General features: G+C 40.6%; 1 protein-coding gene across 2 annotated transcripts in view; it reads left to right on the forward strand.

Annotated features, from left to right (window-relative positions):
* DHX15 (DEAH-box helicase 15) overlaps nucleotides 1-22,183 on the forward strand; it is a 69,887-nt gene that overhangs the window by 6,878 nt on the left and 40,826 nt on the right. For both annotated transcript variants that reach the window (XM_073342372.1, XM_073342373.1), the window contains exons 3-5: nucleotides 11,488-11,681; nucleotides 14,545-14,704; nucleotides 15,132-15,350. In XM_073342372.1, coding sequence (XP_073198473.1) covers nucleotides 11,488-11,681; nucleotides 14,545-14,704; nucleotides 15,132-15,350 — 573 coding nt within the window. The remainder of the gene's footprint in view (nucleotides 1-11,487; nucleotides 11,682-14,544; nucleotides 14,705-15,131; nucleotides 15,351-22,183) is intronic.

The following is a 22,183-nucleotide window of genomic DNA, read 5'->3' on the forward strand; positions in this document are numbered from 1 at the left end:
ATACTCTGGTCGAAAGAGAACATTATCTATTTTCTCTTTAACTAGTGGTGCTTCTAGTTGTTATACTACTTCTATATGTTGCTGGCTCCTTCAGAGGACAGTGGGATGTCCTTCTATATCCTAGGTAGAAGTCTCCCTGGGTTAGATTTGTACAGAATACATAGCTTTCCAAAGCTACTGGTGCATTGGACAATGTGATATTTAGATCTAAAGGCCTCCTGCTAACCCACCAGAGATTTGGGGACTTACAAAATAAGCAAGACAGTGGGAGTGGCACACAGAAGTGGATCTGTTAAGGCATCAGAAAATTGCTTGTTTGAATACAGGTACAAACACTATATAGCTCCTGGTTTCTCCTCGGGGGGTTGATGTGGAAAAGTCCTTTATTGAATTACATGCATAAATCTCCCTGCATAGGCAGAAGAATTGATTCATAAAGACTAAAAAAAATTTAAGTTTTTAAACAGATTGTAATGAATTTGTAGCAGGAATTATGGAGATAGATTTTAGACAAATAAAATTTGAAAGTCTGGAAAATGTTGAGGACATAAGTACAAGATGCCCCTCTCACTGCAGGTTTCTGGAACCAGTTGTTTGTCAGTGGAAGAAGGCATGATAACATACGTCAATGATATTACATCATCTTTTTTTTTTTTTTGAAGTACTTCAGCTGAAGTCAGCACTTTGTGCAATAGGTTGTCTGAGGCAACTCTGAATATACAGATCCTTTGGAAAAGAAATGTTCTCAGAAGTCCATTAAAGAAATCAGTCACTTTAATATATAAAAGTCCATCAAGTATACTAACTGCAGCCTCTGAGAATTCATCTGCAGTGGTATAAGGTGGCTTGTATCCTTCATATGAATGGCTTAAACCTCCAGTATTCTTGGTTACAATGTAGGTCACTTGGGTTAAAATTTTCAGAATTGACTGAGGGACTTAGTAGCCTAAATCTTAGGCCATGTCTGAACTACAAACTTTGGTCAACACAAGTTAAATTGGCATAAAGCCGCCATGGGTAGTACATCACTTGGGCGCATGCATGCTTGTCATCTTGCATCGGCACAGTGTGTACTTGCTAGAAGTGCTTATGTCGATGGACAGTGCAGAGCACCATAGGTAGGTATCTCACTGTGCAACCTGCCACTGTCCAGCATGGTGTATTTTGGTAAGTTTTGACAGTGCATAATGGTGCAGAAATTAGTCACGCAGGCATGAATGGGTGCAAAGGGTCAACTTCCCAGCATGAAATTGTTTCCAACCCATAATGTCATCTGTCCCATAATATTGTGCCTTTTAAAAAAAATCCCATGAACCTGCTCGGCCATCCTTGCTCTCTGCCATCTGGAAGCATGGATCCTGTACAGCTCTGCTCTGTTGTCATAAGCATTGCAAGCACAGAACAGCTAATCTTCCGATATTTGCTGGGCCACAGAAGAACTGAATCAACAGGGAACATGATGATTTCTTGGAAGACAGATTGGTTTTGTACATAGCAAGAACCAATTCAAGGTTGGCAGTGGTGTTCACAGAACAGCTTCAGGTGGTGTGCTGCTTCTGGGCCCAAGAAATGAACACTGAATGATGGGATTGCATGGTAATGCAGGTTTGGGATGAAGAGCAGTGGTTGTAAAACTTTTGGATGTGTAAGGCCACATTCCTGAATATATGCGCTGAGCTCACCCTAGCCTTGCAGTGTCAGGACAACAAAGTGAGAGCTGCACTGACAGTGGATAATGGAGTGGCAGTCGCACTGTGGAAACTTGCAACGCTGAGTCATTATTGGTCAGTGGTAAATCATTTTGGAGTTGGAAAATCGACTGCAGGGGCTTTTGTCATGCAAGCGTGTACAGCTGTTTATTGTCTCCTGCTACGCTAGACTGTGATTCCTGGCAGTGTGCACGACACAGTGGATGGATTTGTATCAATTGGGTTCCTGAACTGCAGTAGAGTAACAGACAGTACAAGCATCCCTATTTTGGTACCAGGCCACCTTGCCACAGACTACACCATTAGAAAGGGCTATGGTTATGCAAGCATTGATGTATCAATGGGGCTACTTCACCGACCTCGATGTTGGCTGGTCAGGCAAGGTGCATGATGCTTGTATCTTTAAAAACGGGACTGTTAAGAAAGCTACAGGCAGGGGCTTCCTTTCCTGACTAGCGGATTCTGACTGAAAAATTTGAAATCCCAATAGTGATCCTGGGGTTTCTAGCCTACCCCTTGCTCTCCGGTTCATGAAACTATATACCAGCCACCGCAGCTGCACCAAGGAAAGATTCATCTACCAGCTCAGCAGTAGATTGAAGGGATGCTGGCGTTGTTTACTCACAAAATTGGATCTCAGTGAAACAACGTCTCAGTGGTTATGGCCGCCTGCTTGGTCTTAGATAGTATCTGTGAAGCAAAGAGGGAAAAGTTCCTATCATGGTGGAAGTGGAGCGCCTGTCTGCTGAATTTGTACAGCCAGATACAAGGATTATAAGAAAACCTCAGTGTCGAGCTGTGCGGCTCAGAGGCTTTGAAAAGAGCACTTTAACAGTGAGCCACAGTAATGCATTGTGGTGAACTATGCTTTACCTGGCCCTGCTATTTTGGTGCTTGGTGTACACCGATGAATACAACACTGTCAGTGCTCTTATTAATTTTTCAGTGCTTGGTGTACATTTGATTATTTTTCACTGATCCTATGAGTTTTGGGTCACTGTACAGTAACAAGTGGGTACTTTCAGAACTGCTAGGCACTCTGCAGCATATGTTGTGAACTAATAAAGGTTAATTACTTTCCAAACAATAGAATTTATTCAATAACAAAACCAATGCAAAGAAAAAATCTGTGCAATTTAAAAGCAAATACATTTAACGGAACAGAACTTAACAAGTGGAAAGAACATATATGTCCATTTTACCTACACAAACAGCAGCTGTGGCATTCAGAGGTGTATGTGAGGCGTGATTGTCCTTAATGATCCCAGAGAGGAGTGGTAGGGTTAAGAATGCGGCTCTTGATGCCATGTGGAATGTTGAGAGGGAGATGTAGGGAGGTGCTGTAATGGAGTTCTCTATGGATTGCAGTGGGAGGCGAGCCCAGGATCATTGAACCTGTAGGACCACAAGAGTCTGCAGCGTCTGTGTTTGCTGGTGGAGTGGCCCCATTATGTGCTGGAACTCCTTTCTTCTGCTGGGACTCATGGATTGTTCTCCTCTGCACTCTTTTCCTTCTCCAGGTTATCTGCAGTATTCACCTTCCAGGCCCTTTGCTCCCACTGGCTTGCAGGATCTCACTGAAAATGTCATCCCAAGTTCTCTTCTTTCTCTTCCTTATCTGGCTCAGGCATTCCACCGGTTTGGGGAGAGAACCCCTTAAGGCTGCAATGGCAGCAACTACGATTAAAGCACACAGAGGTACTGTTGTCGGTATAGTCACAGTGGAAGATGCATGTTAAGATTCAGAGCTCCCTTGCCTTGCTCTCTTAAAGTTTATTAAACAAGATATGTTTATTGACACCTCTGCCAATAAGTGATTGCATCCTTGCTGAAAATGCAAAACTCAAGTCCACCTTAACTGTGGAACTGTAATTGGCACTTCTGTAATGCTCTTAAATTTTCCTAGTGTAGACTGACCCATAGAGATAGTAGCTGCTCCCACTAGGAGTCTCACCACACAGAACAGAGCACTGTTCAACATACCCCCAGTGATGCCTCTGCCCTGTGTATGGTTTATGAGAACTGAGGCCAAATACATGGGGTTTCTGAGCACGTGGGGCAACAATGCACAAGGAAAGAATTACAGGTGAAAACCTGGTTCTATTGACATTAATCGTAGTTTTACAACTGACTTCCATGGGGCCAGGATTTCACCCTGTAAATTTTAAGCAGTGAAGGTTTTTTAGTAGTTGAAGAATATCATTTAAATCCTTTAAACAGTACCTGTGTCCTTTTCCTTATCCCTGCACCAACAAAACTAACAACAGAAAAGGAACTCTTGGCTTGATTACATTATTCATTTGGCTTGATCTGTTTTTAGTTCTTTTTTTTTAAAGAACTCTACTGAATGTTCATTTGGTTATTATTTTGGCCTGTCACAAATGTATCCAGTGTAGACTGTTACCTCTGCAGCCCCTTGTCACCAGGTTCATGTGGTGGTTTTTGTGTTTGAAAATCTCTAGCCTCCCTTAGAAAGCCCCTCTGTGTCAAGGGGCTGACAAAGCTAATGAAAGCTCTTCCTGATCCCTTTGATATCTGTGAAATAGCTTCAGGAAAAGTCCATTTTCCTGGTGGCAGTAATTTTGGCTCCTGCAGTGGCTTCAGATTCTTATCGATCCACATGATGCTAAGTTTTATAAGGACCGTGTGATGCTAGGGATGATGACTGAGTTCCACTTTATTGTGAAACAGTCATCTTTCTTTGTGCTTGCATGCTGGTCCTGGAGAGGCCTTTCTTTGTAAACTTGATGTAAAGAGATCTTTGGTTTTTATTTGAATCAGATTAAAGCCCTTAAAGTCCACCCAGCTTTTTTCATTTAACACCATTATAGTAGATTCTGCTGTTACCAAGAAAACCACTTCTAAATGGCTGTCTAATTATATTTCTCACTGTTGTAGCCTGGCAAGCCTGCTGTTTTAAGGTCATGTTGAGACTTACTCTGTTTGTAGAGGTAATGCTTCAGCAACTAGCCTCAGACTTGCATTTTTACTGGTGTCTTGCAAAGTGGCCTCATTTCTTCTCTTCACATGTGTGAAGCTCTTGAGTGCATGTTTCTACTCAGGAATCCAAGTGCCGATTATCTATGTTAGAGAACCTATTCTTTTGCCTATCTTGTCCAAACTTTTCTGCTCCTTAGGGTTCTTTTCTGTTCAGATGTCTCTGTTATCCTTCTTCTGACAAATTTTAGTAGGTACTCTAGCCCAGTGCTTCTCAAACTATCTGATGTGGCGGACCGGCAGTTTTTTCCCCCCAGTGTGCCAGGGACCGGTACCGTATTTTCCAGGGACTGGTTCCATATTTGTGCCATATTATTATAGTTTTCACATAGGCACGTAGCACATCAGATCAGAAAAACTAACATTCTTCACTGTATTAATTGGAATGGGAGTGTGGCGTACATGCGGAGATGTTCAATGTATTTAAATGGGAAGACTGACTGAAAGGCTGTGTGTCTGTGCGGATAGTATAAAATGACTATTCATTTACGATACAAGAAAATATTTGAACATTCATAGTAATATTAATTTATATCGGAAACAATATAATAAAATAAAAGTTGGCGGACATTTATTTTGTTTATTTTATAAACAATACAATATTACAATACAAATAAAAAAAATTAAAATCAAACCAGCAAAGTCTTCTAACAAAGATATTATAAAAAAATTTATTAACACAATAATAGGCATATTAAAACCTTAACCTTTACTAATGTGAAAGGTGAGCTTGCTTCTTCTTTGTCAGTTTATCCAGTCGTGGTTCAATTGAGGACAGTGCCACACTCAATGGAGAATGACTATCCATACTATTCCTGTACTTTGTCTTAATGACATTTATGGTTGAAAAGCCAGTCTTGCAGAGGTATGTTGAAGGAAATGGGAGAAGAGTTTTCAGAGCAATTTCGGTAAGCTCAGGATATTCTGCTTTCACTTTTATCCAAAAGGAAGCAAGTGATGTTGTAATTTCGAAACTCATCTTCAATCTTTCGTCAGCAGCCAGCTCCAACAGTTTATCCTCCATAGCGACAGTTAAGTCATCTTTCAATGGAACAAATGGATTTCGGATCCATCCAGTCCCTTTCCGTGGATCTTTTTCTGCTGGAAAGTAAAACTCAAAACGTTCTGCCAAATTCGTCAAATGTTCACTGATTACATTTCATAGAGATGTTACATCAAGGTCTTCACCTGCATTGGTGGTGATTGTCGCTAAGTTGTGAAACATCTCATAACAATCTCTTGACACTCCCATACTTTTAGCTTTTGTTTCTGTCCATCGATCTTGTCTGCCATTGTAAGACACGAAGCCATCCTTCCCTGCATGGAGGTGTTGAGATCATTAAAGATGGCAAAGGTACCAGCCAAATAAGCCAGCTTGGCTATCCAATCCACATCTTGGAACAATTGTGACCAATTTGGTTTTTTGTCCTGAAGAAACTCGGCAGGCTCGTTTCGGAGTTCAAATACTCTTGACAGGACTTTTCCCCTTGATAACCAATGTACATCGGCATGCAATAGGAGCTCCCATGTCATCACATAATGCAGCAAATAGTCTTGAATTTAAAGCATTCGCCTTTACATGGTTCACAATTTTTATGACCTCGCTGAACACACTGTTTACTTCTGTTGTAATTGTTGCAAGACTTTCTTGGTGAATGAAGGAAGCAGTGCGTCGCCTTGCATTCAGGTGCAAGCACCTTAATCTGGGTAACCATTCCAGAATGCCATCCTGTCATTGTGGCAGCGCCATCAGAACATACGCCTACACAAAACTTGAATCCAGCCCACATTTGTTAATGATGTAGTCGCTCACGGTCTTGAACGCTTCAGAACTAGTTTGTTTTTGTTGGTAGTAAAGCAGAAAACAAACTCTTCAAATCACCCTCATGTTCAAAGCGCACATACACCATCAGAATTGCCCTATTAACAACATCTGTACATTCATCGCGCTGCAAAGAAAAGTACTTTGCTAATTTAATCTGTCCTATGAGCTGATCTTCCATATCGTGAGCCAGATCGTGAATTCATTGAGCTATAGTGTCATTTGAAAGTGGCACCTGAGCCACTTTCTTTGCTGCCAGCTCACCCAGCATTTCCATGCAGACATCTTTAATATGGCGTATCACTAGTGCCTCACTGATTGTGTATGGCTTTTTAGCCTTAGCAACGCGAAATGCTACAAAGAAGCTCGCAAAGCAAAAGTATTTATGGGTGATACTTCAAAGATCTGTTTCTTTCGGCCTTTTAAATCAACATGCTTTCTTTCGAAGAACTCTTTCGGCTTTGAACTAATTTCATTATATTTTGTATTTAAATGCCTATTGAGCTTTGATGGCTTCATTGTGTCGTTAGCCAACACATTGCCACAAATAACGCACTGCGGTTTTGGCACTCCACCATCATTCGTGGCTACAAAACTGAATGTATGAGGAGTCATATTTCCGAGTAAAGCTAGTACGAATTCTTATTGTTGACAATACTTCGGTTTCATTTAGGTTGCCATCATCTGATTCAGAATTACTTGCGTGTTCAGCAACTGGATGTCTCTGCTGTTAACATTTACCTGTCTGAAAACATTATCCTGAAAACATTATTATTTACCTGCTGATAACATTTACCTGTCTGAAAGATATGGAGTGAGAAAGCAAGGAATTTTGAGAACTTCCTGGCAGAAACACGTAGGTTTGATTCTAGAAGAGGGGAAGGCTGTATGAGAGCGTGTATGAAATGATATATGGATATGGAGGAAGCAAGGATGTTATGCTCATACAAAGCACACAGGATCTTTTCAGTGGGAAAAGGCAGATACGCCGCATTTATTGAAAATACAACAGTTAGCATACGCTTTTCACACACACACGCGCGCGCACAGAGAGAGAGAGTGAGTCCTTCCAATTGTTGTTTATAGTTACCAGTCTGTTGTAGCTCGAGTCAATTTAATGGCTGGTGAGATTGAGCACGCGTGAGGAGCTGGGCTCTGTCAGTCGTGATCCGATGCTCTGAGGCTGTGCGGGACTGAACCCAGAGTTCCATGGCAAAACACCCGAGCTTTATAGTTGTAAATTCCCATTTGAGTTCATGCATTTTGCAACGTCATCCTGTAATCATTAGTCCTTAAATGGTGTTAATCTTGGAGTTTTCTGCGCTTATCTTTTGATGGTTATTGTCGGGCTTCCCATCGTTATCTCCTATTTGTTGTCTCGCCTTCGACTGTGCCTGTCTCACCTCTGAGGTCATCAGTGCTGCTAACATGTTTAGCATCCGATACAGTGGATGTTTTCTGATTGTCTCCTGGTCTTTCCAAGTCTCTTACTTTTTCTTTCAGAGTAGCAGCTGTGTTTAGTCTTTATCCGCAAAAAGAAATGGAGTACTTGTGGCACCTTAGAGATGAACAAATTTATTTGAGCATAAGCTTTCGTGAGCTACAGCTCACTTCATCAGATGCATGTAGGGGGATTTTATATACACAGAGAACATGAAAAAATGGGTGTTACCGTACACGCTGTAACGAGAACGATCAAGTAAGGTGAGCTGTTACCAGCAGGAGGGGGAAAAAAAAACCTTTTGTAGTGATAATCAAGGTGGGCCATTTCCAACAGTTGACAAGAACGTGAGAGGAACAGTTGGGGAGGGGGGAGAATAAACATGGGGAAATAGTTTTACTTTGTGAAATGACACAATTTCCCCATGTTTTTTCTCCCCCTCCCCAACTGTTCCTCTCACGTTCTTGTCAACTGCTGGAAATGGCCCACCTTGATTATCACTGCAAAAGGTTTTTTTTCTCTCTTGCTGATAATAGCTCACCTTACTTGATAGCTTTTGTTACAGTGTGTATGGTAACACCCATTGTTTCATGGTCTCTGTGTATATAAAATCCCCCTACTGTATTTTCCACTGCATTCATCTGATGAAGTGAGCTGTAGCTCATGAAAACTTATGCTCAAATAAATTTGTTCATCTCTAAGGTGCCACAAGTACTCCTTTTTCTTTTTTTCACTTTTTCTTGACCATCTGGACGTTTGTGATGGCATTCCCAGCTTATCTTTTCCTAATGTATTCATTTTCATTCACACAAACAGTCTCTCACAGAAACCTTCAAAGGTATACGGAGAGCAGTATTCAGCAGAATACATTGTAAATCAAGCCTTGCTAAATTTTATAACTAAAACAATTCACATTGGGGCTTCATGCCCTCAACATTAATCTATTTATCATAGACACAGTACAAAATCCTGTCTCTTCCTAACTAAACTTTATAACACGTCCTAATGGTAGTGCATATTGGAAACAGGATCCCAGTCTCAGATGGTCATTCTTTTCTGTTATTTAAAAAGGGTGGCTGGCAGAATGAAATCAAAGTTTACTTCAATTCTTACAGTACAATTATAAAATCCTGCACCTACAAAGACTGTCTATTTGGCTTTAGGTGTGTGGTGCTCAATTGTCTCCATCTACTTCGTAAGGGCTATGGCATGATAGGATAGAAAATAATTATTAAAATTTATATTATTATTAGTACTTACATTCAACGATCAGTGGGTTTGGACGGGGTCCCAAATGACAAACGCGCAGAGATCCGCATGACACTCTTTATTCAACTTCTTGATGGTAACTGCCGGTGGGGCGGGGTCTTTATATGCGAAGGAGTGGGGTAAGCGTGCACTCGCACGTCTCATGCAAAACATGCTGTAGCACTATGGTATAATTATCAATATTATAATATGTGCTTCTGAAAACATATTTAATATTGTTGACTTTTATCAACTGATGATTATTCTTGGTGGCATTCCGGTGCCATTTTTAAATTATACTATTATTTCTGTCTTCCCTGGAAACTCGCCACGGACTGGCAGCCAGTGGCTTGCGGACCGGCACCAGTCCACAGACCACCACTTTGAGAAGATCTAGACCTCTTGTATTTTTCATGTTTAATCCTAAAATGTTGCTTTTTCAATATATCTGTGTTTGTCTCCTGTTGCAGCTTGTGGATTTTTCTGTTGCATTTAGGATCTCTGGCCTTGTCAGTTTCTTCGAGTAGCAATCTATAGACAAACAGTTTTGAAGAAAAAAGTACTTTCTTCTATTAAGAGAAACTTACATGGATTAGGTCATTCATCCTCCATGTTTAGTTGGATTCTGTAGTTTTGTTTGTATCTTCCTCTTTTTGCACTATGTTTTAACTCTTAATCTAGGAGTATTCTGAAAGGAAATTACTAGGTGCCTGGTTACATTGACATTAATGCTATGAGAGTTCTGCTCTAGACCCATGACTGGTTATCCCTGGAGATGTCTTCAGAGAATGTGGTTTACTGAACCTCTCATCAAATTAAGAGTGTAATCCAAGTATATTTCATTTACTGTCTTCTGCATGTCAGATTGTTATCAGAGGTGCAGATTATTCTTTCTGTATTAAGAATAAAGTTTAATACAGACTGTAAATGCTGGGGGTGGGAGACTAAATCTCTTGGATCAGTAAATTGCTTATTAGGCAAACGAAATAAACATGTTCTGATTCCATTGGTAATACCAGGAATTCATATCTGTTTGGTAAAAGTTGGGTTCTCTTCCTGTTTCTTTAGGAACTCTAACTAAATGGAGATGCCAGACTTTTTTTGTTCTTTTTACTTCTAACTAAATTTTAAGGTATTTTCTGGTTCAGCCAAATTTTTAATACTTGAGTATTTTTTCAAGGATCTGCACCTGTAATAAATACTGTTTAATTTTAAAGTGCGCTTTATAACGTATTTAAACAATTTTATAGCAATCTTCAAGGGTATGTCTACCATGTGGCCTTAGCCCATGCTTCTACATGTGTGTTTGCCCAAACCACCTTGCCATTCACATACACAGCACTCAAACAGGTGCTTATCTATATTTTGAATCCATGCTTGTTTGCAGGCTGGGAGTTTGTTTTAAGGCCTGAGCTGTGCTTTATCTCTTGCTGAACCCACCCTCTTTTCAGTGAGGACCCAGGCAATACTCTACTCAGTCCTCCAGTCCCTTTCTAAAGTTACTCTACAGGGTCTGACAAGTTTTCTCATAATTGACTGAAGAGGAATGTTAGTGTCTCAACACACAAAATCATGGGATATGCCCCCAAAGACATCTGGGTGAGTTTGGGCAGGAATAGGAAGGATACAGTAACACGGGTAGAGCTTTACTCTTGGAGCTGTAATTCTCCAAAGTTGCTGTAGGTAGACTACCCGAATGCTCAGACCCAGCTAACTGCAGTATAGACACACCCTAAAATGTATACATTAAGGCTTCATGAAACTTCATATGAGTTTACTTTTCTTAGATGCCATTGGAGTGTCAGCACTTCTGCTAAACTGAGGTCATCTGACAGTTGCTTAAATGTACAGCCAACCAATACGCTTTCTCACTAATTTGAAAAATGGCAGGTTTTGTGAAAACTAGTACTATTTAATTGTGAAGTATTTTATCTTCATTTTGAATTAATACAAGTGTACGTCTCATTCATTCCACAGCCTCACATCTATATTTGATCCAAGTTATTGGTAAATGGATTCAGGAAATATAAATGTAACTTATCCTCCTCATAATTTGCTTTTTTTAAAATACCAATAAGTCAGCTGACTCCTTGCTTTCTCCAAAATAAAAAAAAAAAAAAATCTTGCCGTCAGTTTCTAATTGAAGTTTTAGGCTGTAAAACAGGACTTTTATCTTTAGATACCACCTGCTGCAACAACTACTGAATAAATTGTGTTGCATCTGAGTGGGCATTTAAAGTGTATTTAAATTACAAATTTGTTCTTGACAGATCCCTCAGTGGTGTGTTGACTACATGCGGTCTTTACCTGGACCTAAGAGAGGTGTAGCTTGTACCCAGCCTAGGAGAGTAGCTGCAATGAGTGTGGCACAACGAGTTGCTGATGAAATGGATGTGATGTTGGGCCAGGAAGTTGGTTACTCGATTCGATTTGAAGATTGCAGTAGTGCAAAAACAATTCTGAAGTAAGTATTGTAACAGTCAACAAAAAGTGGACAATTGCCTATCTTGGGTAGCAGGCTTGTGCAGGGCCAAAGGTTTTGATTGGGAGTCTGGAGGTAGAAAGGTTGTGAGAGAGGAGAATGGGGAAAATCTGTGAGGACAGAGGGCTATGCCCAGAAAGAGTAGGGGAAAAGTGGAGCTTAAGCTCTGGGGGACCTGCAGATCTGGTGGTGGTGAAGTGAAAGGTGAAAGTAACTTATCTTTCAAAAATCCTATCGTATACTGGAGATGAATTGTATACTAATGAATTGCATGAGGTTCATTAGAACAGGTGCTGTCTGGAGCTACTCTCCCAGTACAAACTCTGGGTTGTTCTACCATTGTGGGTCACAGGAACAGTCCCAGTCCCTCCTCGGTTTTCCAGCCAAGACATTATGCCCCTAAAACTCTCTTCTATATCCCCACTAACTCCTCTCATCTCCTTGGTTTCTGTATGCACATCTTGTAGAGCAGCAACTTTGGAGTTGAGGGGAATGAGCAATCATGTAAAGTGGAGCAGAGTGATAAAGTGGGATGCCTGTACTGAGACATTCGTGCATCGAGGGCTCCTTTTACACTGCTCCATGGCCTCCATGGTGCACTGAGGTTGCAGTAGTGGAGCCCCAAAAGTGCTGGTGTACTTAGACACACGCTGGGTTTTCCCTCACCTAGTCCTGTGCAGATTTGGAGTCTCTCCCCCTAGACTCATGGATATGCTTGCTAACGTCCCATCTCCTACAAGTCCCTCATCAGTTATGCTCCCTGGCTCACCATGGGCATGTGCAATGGTCAATTGGTCAGTCAAGCAAGTAGACTAGTAGTGTAAGGAAATAAAAGCTGACCATCTGAGCAGTTCTGTCCATTAATTGCGGTAAGATTCAGCTTACTTGAATAAGGAGGCACTGATCTATATATTTCAAAATTCACCTGTAGCTATGAAATTATATGAAATCCAGAGAAAATTATATGAAATCCAGAGTTATGGGGGCTAAGGTTGTTAGCTTGAGCAGGTGTGTAAAACACTGGAAGAGGCCCACTTATTATCTTTGCCTGAGTTGCAAGCCACGTTCAGGTAGTTCATTACCAAAACAACCCAGAGTATTTCCAGATATGAATAGTGTGATTCCAATGTGTATCAAAGCAAATGTCAAAAACTTTCACAAAAAGACCCCTTCCCACCAAAGAATAGCCAATGGCTCACCTAGAATGTGGAAGACCAGGCAGGAAGGACTTGAACCTGGGTCTTCCACATTACAGGGGTGTTCCTTAATCATCAGGCTATTGACCCAGTCATTTTCTCTCTCTCTCTCTCCTGTTGGAGCTGTTCCATTTTGTGTAAAAAATTCATTGAGCCAGATAGAGAGATGATAGCCTGGTGGTTAGTGCCCTCATTTATGATGTGGGAAGTGCAGGGTAAGTCACTGTTACAAACTTCATTAAAAGCTGTAGTGTGGACAGGACCTAAAGATTTCTGTGTTGAGTTTGAAGAGAAAAATACTTAGGGGTTTTCTTTTTTTTTAGCTGAATTATCTATTTACACTACTGGTGCATATGCTAAAAACCTGTGATGGCAGAATGAAGCATAAATTTGTTTTTAGACTCTGGTCATTATGCTGTTAACATTCATATTTGCTTTCAGAGGGATAGCCATGTTAGTCTGTCAGCAAAAACAATGAGGAGTCTTTGCGGCACCTTAGAGACTAACAAATGTATTTGGGCATAAGCTTTTGTGGGCTAAAACCCACTTCATCAGATGCCTGGAGTGAAAAATACAGTAGGCAGGTATATATGTTACAGCATGTGAAAAGATGGGCGTTGCCTCACCAGGTGGGGGGGCAGTGCTAACGAGGGTACTTCAAACACGGTGGATGTAGCCTATTCCCAACAGTTGACAAGAAGGGGTGAATATCAACAAAGGGAAAATTACTTTTTGCAATGACCCAGCCACTCCCAGTTTTTATTCAAGCCTAATTTGATGGCGTCAAGTTTGCAAATTAATTCCATTTCTGCAGTTTCTCGTTGAAGTCTTTAACACCATCAAATTAGGCCTGAATAAAAACTGGGAGTGGCTGGGTCACTACAAAAAGTAATTTTCGCTTTGTTGATATTCACCCTTTCTTGTCAACTGTTGGGAATATTCTACATACACTCTGTTTGAATTAGCCTAGTTAGCCCTTATCCCCCACTTGGTGAAGCAACTCCCATCTTTTCATGTGCTGTAATATATATATACCTGCCTACTTTATTTTTTCTCTCCAGGCATCTGAGGAAGTGGGTTTTAGCCCACAAAAGCTTATGCCTCCCAAAATTTATGAGTCTCTAAGGTGCCACAAAGACTCCTCGTTGGTTTTTATTCATATTAGGGTAACACAGTCCTAAACGTGAAGATTTCTCTTGAACTGTTTGCTTTAGGAAGATAGTCATTGTCCCAAAGAATTTTTAATCTAAGATTACATACAAGTGAGTTGTAGCAAACAATAGGAGGGAATGGGGTGTGGAAGATGAGGGTAAAAGTAATAAAATTAAGTGGACGCATAGGATAATACTATGCAAAATTGCGCTTTTTTAAAAATAGAAATCCTTATCAAACTACAACTCGTTAAGCTTTAGCTCTTGTTGTACCCAATTCTCTTGATTAAAAATGTGACCCTGGGCCTCACAGCCTTTTTTTTTTTTTTTTTTAAATTGCACCTTCCTGTGAACATTTAGCCTGGGTGGTGCTGTTTGGGGGAGGGATGGGGAAGATAGAAACTGTAGTGAGTGAGAAGGAATTGTACTGTGAAAAGTTTCTACACAGCTGATACTTCAGTATTAATTTGGAATATTTAAAATATTGTTTGTCCTCAGGTATATGACTGATGGTATGTTACTTCGTGAAGCTATGAATGACCCTTTGCTGGAGCGCTATGGTGTTATAATTCTTGACGAGGCCCATGAAAGAACATTGGCTACTGATATTTTGATGGGAGTTCTGAAAGAGGTTGTAAGGCAAAGATCTGACTTGAAGGTCAGTAGCAATTATGCTTTGTAGAAGCCAGTATATACTCAGGAAGCACGGAAGTATAAAAGAAATTCTGAGTATGGATTTCACTATGCTTACTAATAGATTTGCTAATAAGGGTCATATTTACCTTCTAATAAATATATGGGCTTCTATTCTCTTTAGTGGAAGCCATGTAAATATAAAAGTAGTTTGTTATAAAACTGTTTTCCTAACGTTTCTTTCAACATATTAAACAAAAGAGAACTTTTCCCACAAATGCTTATTGGTTGAGTGGACCACTAAAGCAAGGAAATTTGGAATGAAATCTTCAATTTGATCCTTAAATCATACATTTTAAGTTAAGTTTCTCACTGTCTGTGTATTAAGTATAAAGTTCTGTAGATTCTTGATGTTAACTTTGAAGTAATGCTGTTTTCCCTCTAACTTACAGGTTATCGTTATGAGTGCTACTCTAGATGCTGGCAAATTCCAGATTTATTTTGATAATTGTCCTCTCCTAACTATCCCTGGTCGTACCCATCCTGTGGAGATTTTCTATACTCCAGAGCCAGAGAGGGATTACCTTGAGGCGGCTATTCGAACAGTAATCCAGATTCACATGTGTGAAGAAGAGGAGGGAGATCTTCTACTCTTTCTTACTGGACAAGAGGTATCTGTTGTATTCTTCATTGTAGGAGCTAGATTCAGAAGCTTATACATGTGAAAGGTTTAGTTTTACATTCATGTTTTATTCCCTGACTTTCAAATGTGGAATTGATTGATTAAAAAAACAGATTTTGGGGAGTGAGGCAGGAGATAAATGTTGGGCTGACTCTATATGACATGAAAGATGTTTGTTAAAACAAAATTACTAAGATTATTTAAGGGCCAAGCTTTTCTATGTAGAAACCTAAAATTAGGTTCCTAGGCTCATATTTAGGACCTAAATAACTTGAAATTGAAAAGTGCTGATCACCCAGTAGCTCCTATTTACTTGGATGGGAGCCTCTGGGTATTCTGCACTTTTGAAAATCAGATTGACTATTTATTTATGTTCCTAGATCCATTTTTTTGGAACTTAAACTTTATATTCTTGTTTAAAAAAAAAAATTGGCTCTGATAGTTACAGAAATGTGTGTGTATTTGTGAGACTTAATTTTTTAAGTAGCTTTGAGAAACAGGTGGGGATATCTTTATAACTATAAATAACCAGAGTGGTATTTCTGAGGAGATTGTCACTGTACTGATACTTTGGAGCATGAGCTTTCAGACAGAGTAGAACTGAAAATACAAACAATTTCACTATACACCAGATCCTTGCTAGAATGCGGGATTTGGGATCCATGTGCGGATCCAGGCACAATTAAATTACAGGAACTCCTCACGTAGTCATTCCGGTTAACGTTGTTACGTTGCTGATTAATTAGGGAACATGCTAGTTTAAAGTTGTGCAGTGCTCCCTTCTAACTTCATTTGGCATCCGCCTGCTTTGTCCACTGCTTGCAGGAAGAGCAGTCCGTTGCAGCTAGCTGGTGGGGGCTTGGAACCAGGGTGGACCAGCAGCCCCCCTAGCAGCTCCCCTAAGTTCCCTGTGCAGCAGCTGCCTAGCAGGCTGTCAATTGCCGGCAGTTCAGCTGTCCCTCGCCCACTGCCATGTGCTGCTCCCCAAGCCTTCTGCTTGCTGTGCGGGGGGGAGGGAGGGTGCAGGGGGAAGAAGGGGGCTAATGTCAGGGTGTCCCCCTGCACCCCTCTTACCCCATCTTCCATAGAGCAGGGGGGACACGCGACAGTCCTGGAGGGAGCTTCCTGGTCTCGGCTTGCTGATCTACTTAACAAGGCAGCATACTTAAAGGGGAAATGCACATAATCTCTCTCTGCCCTCCCTCCTTTCCTGCTGCCTTGTAGAGTGTGAGAGTTAACCCTTGAGGGCTCAGCCAACTGCTAGTTCATCATTTAGCAGTAAGGCATTCCTTGGGAAATATCCCACCCTCTGACTTCACCACCTCAACCAAGCCTCACAATCATCATTAAATTGTTTTGTGTGTGTGTGTATTATAATATAATACCATCTTTTGTCTGGTGAAAAACATTTCCCTGGAACCTAACCCTCCCATTTACATTAATTCGTATGGGGAAATTGGGTTCGTTTAACTTGGTTTTACTTAGTCGCATTTTTCAGGAACATAACTACAATGTTAAGTGAGGAGTTCTTATAGTTAAATTTGGGATCCATGGCTGTGACCGCGTTATATGTGAATTTGCTCTATATGGACGCGTGTTCTAGCGAGGGTCCGGTGTATATAAAGTGAGGATTTAGGTTTTTCAAAGTTTTAAAATTCTGTCTTCTCTTGTTTAAACTTAACTGTTTTTCCGACATCCTTTTGTGCCAGCCAGGACGGTGGGTGTAAGTGTCCCTCCCTGTAATTAAGAAATGGGGGTGGGGGAGGAGGTGAGAAGATGAAAGTTGTGTTATGAAAGTGACTGGCTGGATTAATGTCCTCAAAATCTTGTGTTCTGCAGAGGGTGAGATAGTGTTCTTGCTGGTTGAACTGGGTTTTTTGGTACATATTGTGACATTACCTAGGGTACAGTCTTGACAGCTAAAGTCTGTGTCCCCTCAATTCTCCAACCTGGGGTGCCTTTTACACGGCTTTGCTGTGAGAGCAACCACTTCTGGTCTGCTGTCGCACAGCCTACACCATGTAAGTTACTCCCAGCTATACAGTATGAGTGCTACGGCCAGACGCTCTCTTGAATTACACTGCAAAGCAACACCTGCAAATTCCCAGCCCCAGACTTTCCCCCAGAAATGTGCATCTTGTATTGCCCAGCACCTTCCTGGACAATACAAGCTCATATAAAGTTTGTAATTTCTTTAGTAGAAAATGATATACACAAGTTCTGTTATCCCAAATGAAGCTTCCCTGCCACTTCAATCTAAATGCACACTAGTTTAGATAAAATAAGTTTAACTACAGAAAGATAGATTTTAAGTGATTACGAGTAATGAGGCATAAAAGTCAGAATTGGTTACAAAGAAATAAAAGGTAAAACTTGGCTAATACCTAATTTAATAAGCTAAACGAATTCAAAAGGTTTCTCTCACCACTTTTCAGCAGTCTTATGAGTTGAATTCCTTTCAGCTAGGACCCCCTCCCCCAGTTCATTGTCCTTCAGGTGGTAACGATGCTGTGGGCAGAAAGAATGGGACAGGTATTTTTGGGGTGTCTGTTTTCCTGCCTTATAGTTCTTTTTCTTTGAAAATCATCTCCAGCTGAAGTTCAGGAGACAAAGTCTGTGGAGATGGGAACCTCCACCAGTTTCTTTGCCAAGGTGTAAATTTCTTGCTCACACGCTTTTTCCTGCCAAAGAATGGCCACTTGACCAAATGATAGTCCATTTGAGCTTGTTGACCCCTGACCTTCTGTTTCTGAGAGAGCGGTTTGTTGCTTTTTTTTTTTTTTTTTTTTTTTTTGCAGCCTTGGAATATGTCTCAGTAATATCCTACAGCAGAATCTTATAATTTTACATTCACTGTTGCCATTCAGATTTTACCAGGATAAAAAATCAGCAAATTATGAGTTTTCAGATGATACCTCACAAGGCATACATTGTACTAAATTTATCATAGTCTTGTAGAAGGGGTGAACATATAGATACAGTCACACACATCTTCTTTGCAAACTTCCACAACCTTCTCTGATGAGCTTAGTTTAGTGTCAGGGACATACTACTGAAGGTAATGGCTGGCTTTCACACAGGTGGCTCCTTATCTTGCTCAGCATCCTTTTATCAACACCTGATTTCCTTGGTCCTGTTTCTTCCCCAAAACCCTACTGCTTGTCTGTTTGGTTTGTCCTGCAGGTAGGCCCTTTGAAGAAAGTGCTTTTAAGGAGCACAGAATAATTCAGTTTCTTGAAGTAGTCTAATGTGTTGCTCACAATATGACTATTGAGAAACCTGGTACAGATAATTTACTTGGATGCTCAACATTCACAGGCCTCTCCTTGGATAGTCTTGCCAGTCATACAGATTTAGTTGTGCTTTTCTCCAGAAGATTCAAAAGACTTACATGATATAATGGCTTCTGGCAGCTCTGAAGGGACCAAGATAGTGACTGCCAGTGCAGAAGCAGATCTTCTCGTGCCCTTTCCTGCCTAGATTCTCCCTCTGAGATCCTGCTCCTAGATCAGTGGAGGTGAATAGAGCAGTTCAAGACATAATCTGTCAATTTTTCTGACTCGGATAATCTGTTCCTCAATCTCACAAGGCTGTGGATGATGTACAGAGTGACCTTGAGAGGGGAGATTTATTCTGAGCAGGTCACTGTGAGGAATGATTTTCACATCTTGATTAAGTAAGCCGCTTGAACCTTTTATCTGACACATCTTTGCAGAAGAAGTCCATGCTGTAATTCGGTACGTTAGAAGCAGAGTGGACTTCACTGCTAAAAAAAAAAAAAAAGCCTCTCACTTCCTCAGGGCTCTTTCATTGCTAAATTAGTGGGTTCACGTCCTTGTCCCCACTCAGATTCCAGTGTCTGATTTAGCCAGGAAGACAGCCCTTCTCCTGTGCATCGACTTTTGACCTTAAGTACCTGATGAACTGAAACAGAAGATTCTCTAAAAAGGTGAACTCCAAATGTTTGGGGTTTTTTTCATTAGAAATTTGCATTATGACTGATCTGAAAGACTAGTGGAGAACTAGTGAAATGGTGACATCACAAGAGTGAAGAGAGTGAAAGCCAATTGAGAGGGAAAGGAATTCTTAGATTAACACTTTTAACATCTTTAACTTAACTGATTTAATATCTTTGATAAAGGAAGCCTTTATTATAGATTCAGTACATTTGCCCTATTAATGTGTTAGAGCTCACAAAAAGTACCCCTGAAACCTCCGAGAATCCTTCAGCAAGATCAGGGGAAGAGTAAACTTGACATTTTTGATATCTGAGGTAAAACCAAGCAGAAAAAAGTAAAGATACAAAAATTGAAGGTTTATTTATACTTCATAAAGAAACCAAAAAAGGGCTAAAGCTCAGCTTTAGAAATTGAAAGGTAGGTTGCCACTAAGGCGGTGTTCTGAATGTTCCAGGGCCTCGGTTTAGACAGCTGTCAAATCAGTCTATGTAGCCAGTGCGTGGGTGCAGTGGCTACAGAAGCTGGAGTCTGAGGATGTTGTAGATCAGCTATTCTCAGCCTGTGGTCTGCAAAAAAACGTAGACTGAAAACTTACTGAAGAGAATTCAACTGTATACAGACAGTAGATTTACAAAGGGGGTCTGCACCTCAGTTTGAAATTTCCAAAGGGGTCTGCAAATGAAAAAAGATTGAAAACCACTGCTGTAGATCACTTGATAAACACAGGAGCCGTAGCAAAAGTGCTGCCCTCAGATAATGTTCCCTCTATTTTTTTATGTCCATGTGCAGAATGAATTTTGTTATGTGCACCAATATGGAGGTGAAATGGAATGGAAATGCTTTTAGTTTCACAGGAATCATTACTAGGCCAACTCCTATTAAGTGCTTTCATGAATGATCTGGAAGTAAATATAAAATCACTGTTGATAAAATTCATGGATGACCCAAAGATTGGCAGAGTGGTAATAATAAGTAATAATGAGGCCAGTCCAGTTCAGACAGAGCAGTCTGGATCAGTTGGTAATCTGAGCCCAGTCACATAAAGTGTGTTTTAGTACAGCCAGATGCAAAGTTATATTTCTAGGAACAAGGAATGTACACCACATATATAGAACCAGGCACTGTATCCCGAAAAACAGTGACTCTGAAAAGGATTTACAGGTCATAGTGGACAAGCAACTGAACATGAGCACCCAGTGTGATGCAAGAGCTAATGCAATTCTTCCTTATATAAATGGAAGTAGTGACTAGGGATGAGGATGTGATTTTTACCTTGTATATAGTATTGGTGAGACAGATATTAGAATACTGCATACAGTTTTAGTGTCAACATTTTAAAACGGATTGTGGAAAAACTGCATAGAGTGCAGAAAAGAGCCACAAAAATGCTTCAAAGGTTAGAGAAAATGCCTTCCAGTGAGAGACTAAAAGAACATCTTTTTATTTTATCAAAAAAGGATTGAGAAATGACTTGATTAGTGCATAGGAACCTTCATGGATATAGGAAAATACTGAGTGCTGACAAGCTCTTTAATTTAGCAGAGAAAGAAAATAAGAACCAGTGACTAAAAACTTGAAGGCAGACAAATTCAAATTAGAAATCACTTTTCAGTTTAAGAGTGAGGTGATTTAACTGTTAGAACAGACTACGAAGGGAAGTAGCGGTTTCTCCATCTCTTGATATGTTCAGAATTGGCTGTCTTTCTGGAAGGTGTGCTTAGTCAGATGCAAGTTACTGGGTTCAATAAAGGGGTAACTGGGTAAAATAGTCTGGTATGAAGAGGTCAGTCTAGATTATTTGATTTGATCCTTCTGGCCTTAAAATCTATAGATCTGTTGTTGTAGTTTCAGTATGAATGGATAGTCAGGAAGGAATTGAACTAAGTTAAGGAAGTGGCCTTGCATACCAACTCAGCAAGAGTATTCCCTTTCTGGGCTTGGTGAAAAATAGTAGGGACAAAAAGGCATAAGTTGAGATGGAGACAGCATTAGTCAGTGTGTTCAAGTGTGAAAAGGAAATGTTGTCAGGACAAGAGTCTTCTCTGTTTACGCATGAGTGTTCTGACATAAATAACTTGGGTTTAGGCTAGGGAAAAATTCCTGAATGCCTAAACATATTGGGATATGTTCACCCCCATTGTTGACACAGCAATCCTTTATTACATACAAGTGCTGAGCCTTGTTTCTGTGATTGCCATGATAGTCTTCCCCTCCCACATGCATCTTCCCACAGAGGAGAGTTTTTTTTTTTTCTTCTGAGCCAGTATTCAAGCTAACTACTGCATTAATATAGCTCAGTAGCCTGTTAGGTGGGGTGAGGGAAACAATGACTTACCACCTTGCCTTTTATTTGGGCAAGACAAAAGAGGTTGTTTCCATCGTTCTACAAGAAACACACACTCTCACTCTCTCGGACAGAATTGGCAGTGCCGACGTACCTATGGCCCGGTGGTGTGAATTGTCTACCAGGGGATAACTGTGCCTTTCAGCCTTATAGTTAAAAGGGTTGTTTTTGATGCTAATACAAATCCCCTTCTATCACCCATTCACTGAGGCCAGGTCTGCACTACATACCTGTATCGGTATAACTGTGTCACTCAAGGGTGTAAAAAAATCCACGCCCCTGATCTATGTAGTTATACCGATCTAACTTCCCATGTAGACAGCACTACATTGGTGAGAGAGCTTCTCCTGCTCTCTACACACAGTTGTAGCGCTGTACATGAAGACAAGCCATGACTGTTACACTTCAACATATAAACACCTGTCCCTTCCAACCCTCTCCAATATGGAGTACCTCTTAGTCAGTCAGTCCTCAAGTATTCTCCTCTTTCCCCACAGGATGTAAACCTTCCTTGTGCCT

This window comes from Lepidochelys kempii, chromosome 4 (assembly GCF_965140265.1).
Source record: "Lepidochelys kempii isolate rLepKem1 chromosome 4, rLepKem1.hap2, whole genome shotgun sequence".
Lineage (NCBI taxonomy): Eukaryota > Metazoa > Chordata > Testudines > Cheloniidae > Lepidochelys > Lepidochelys kempii.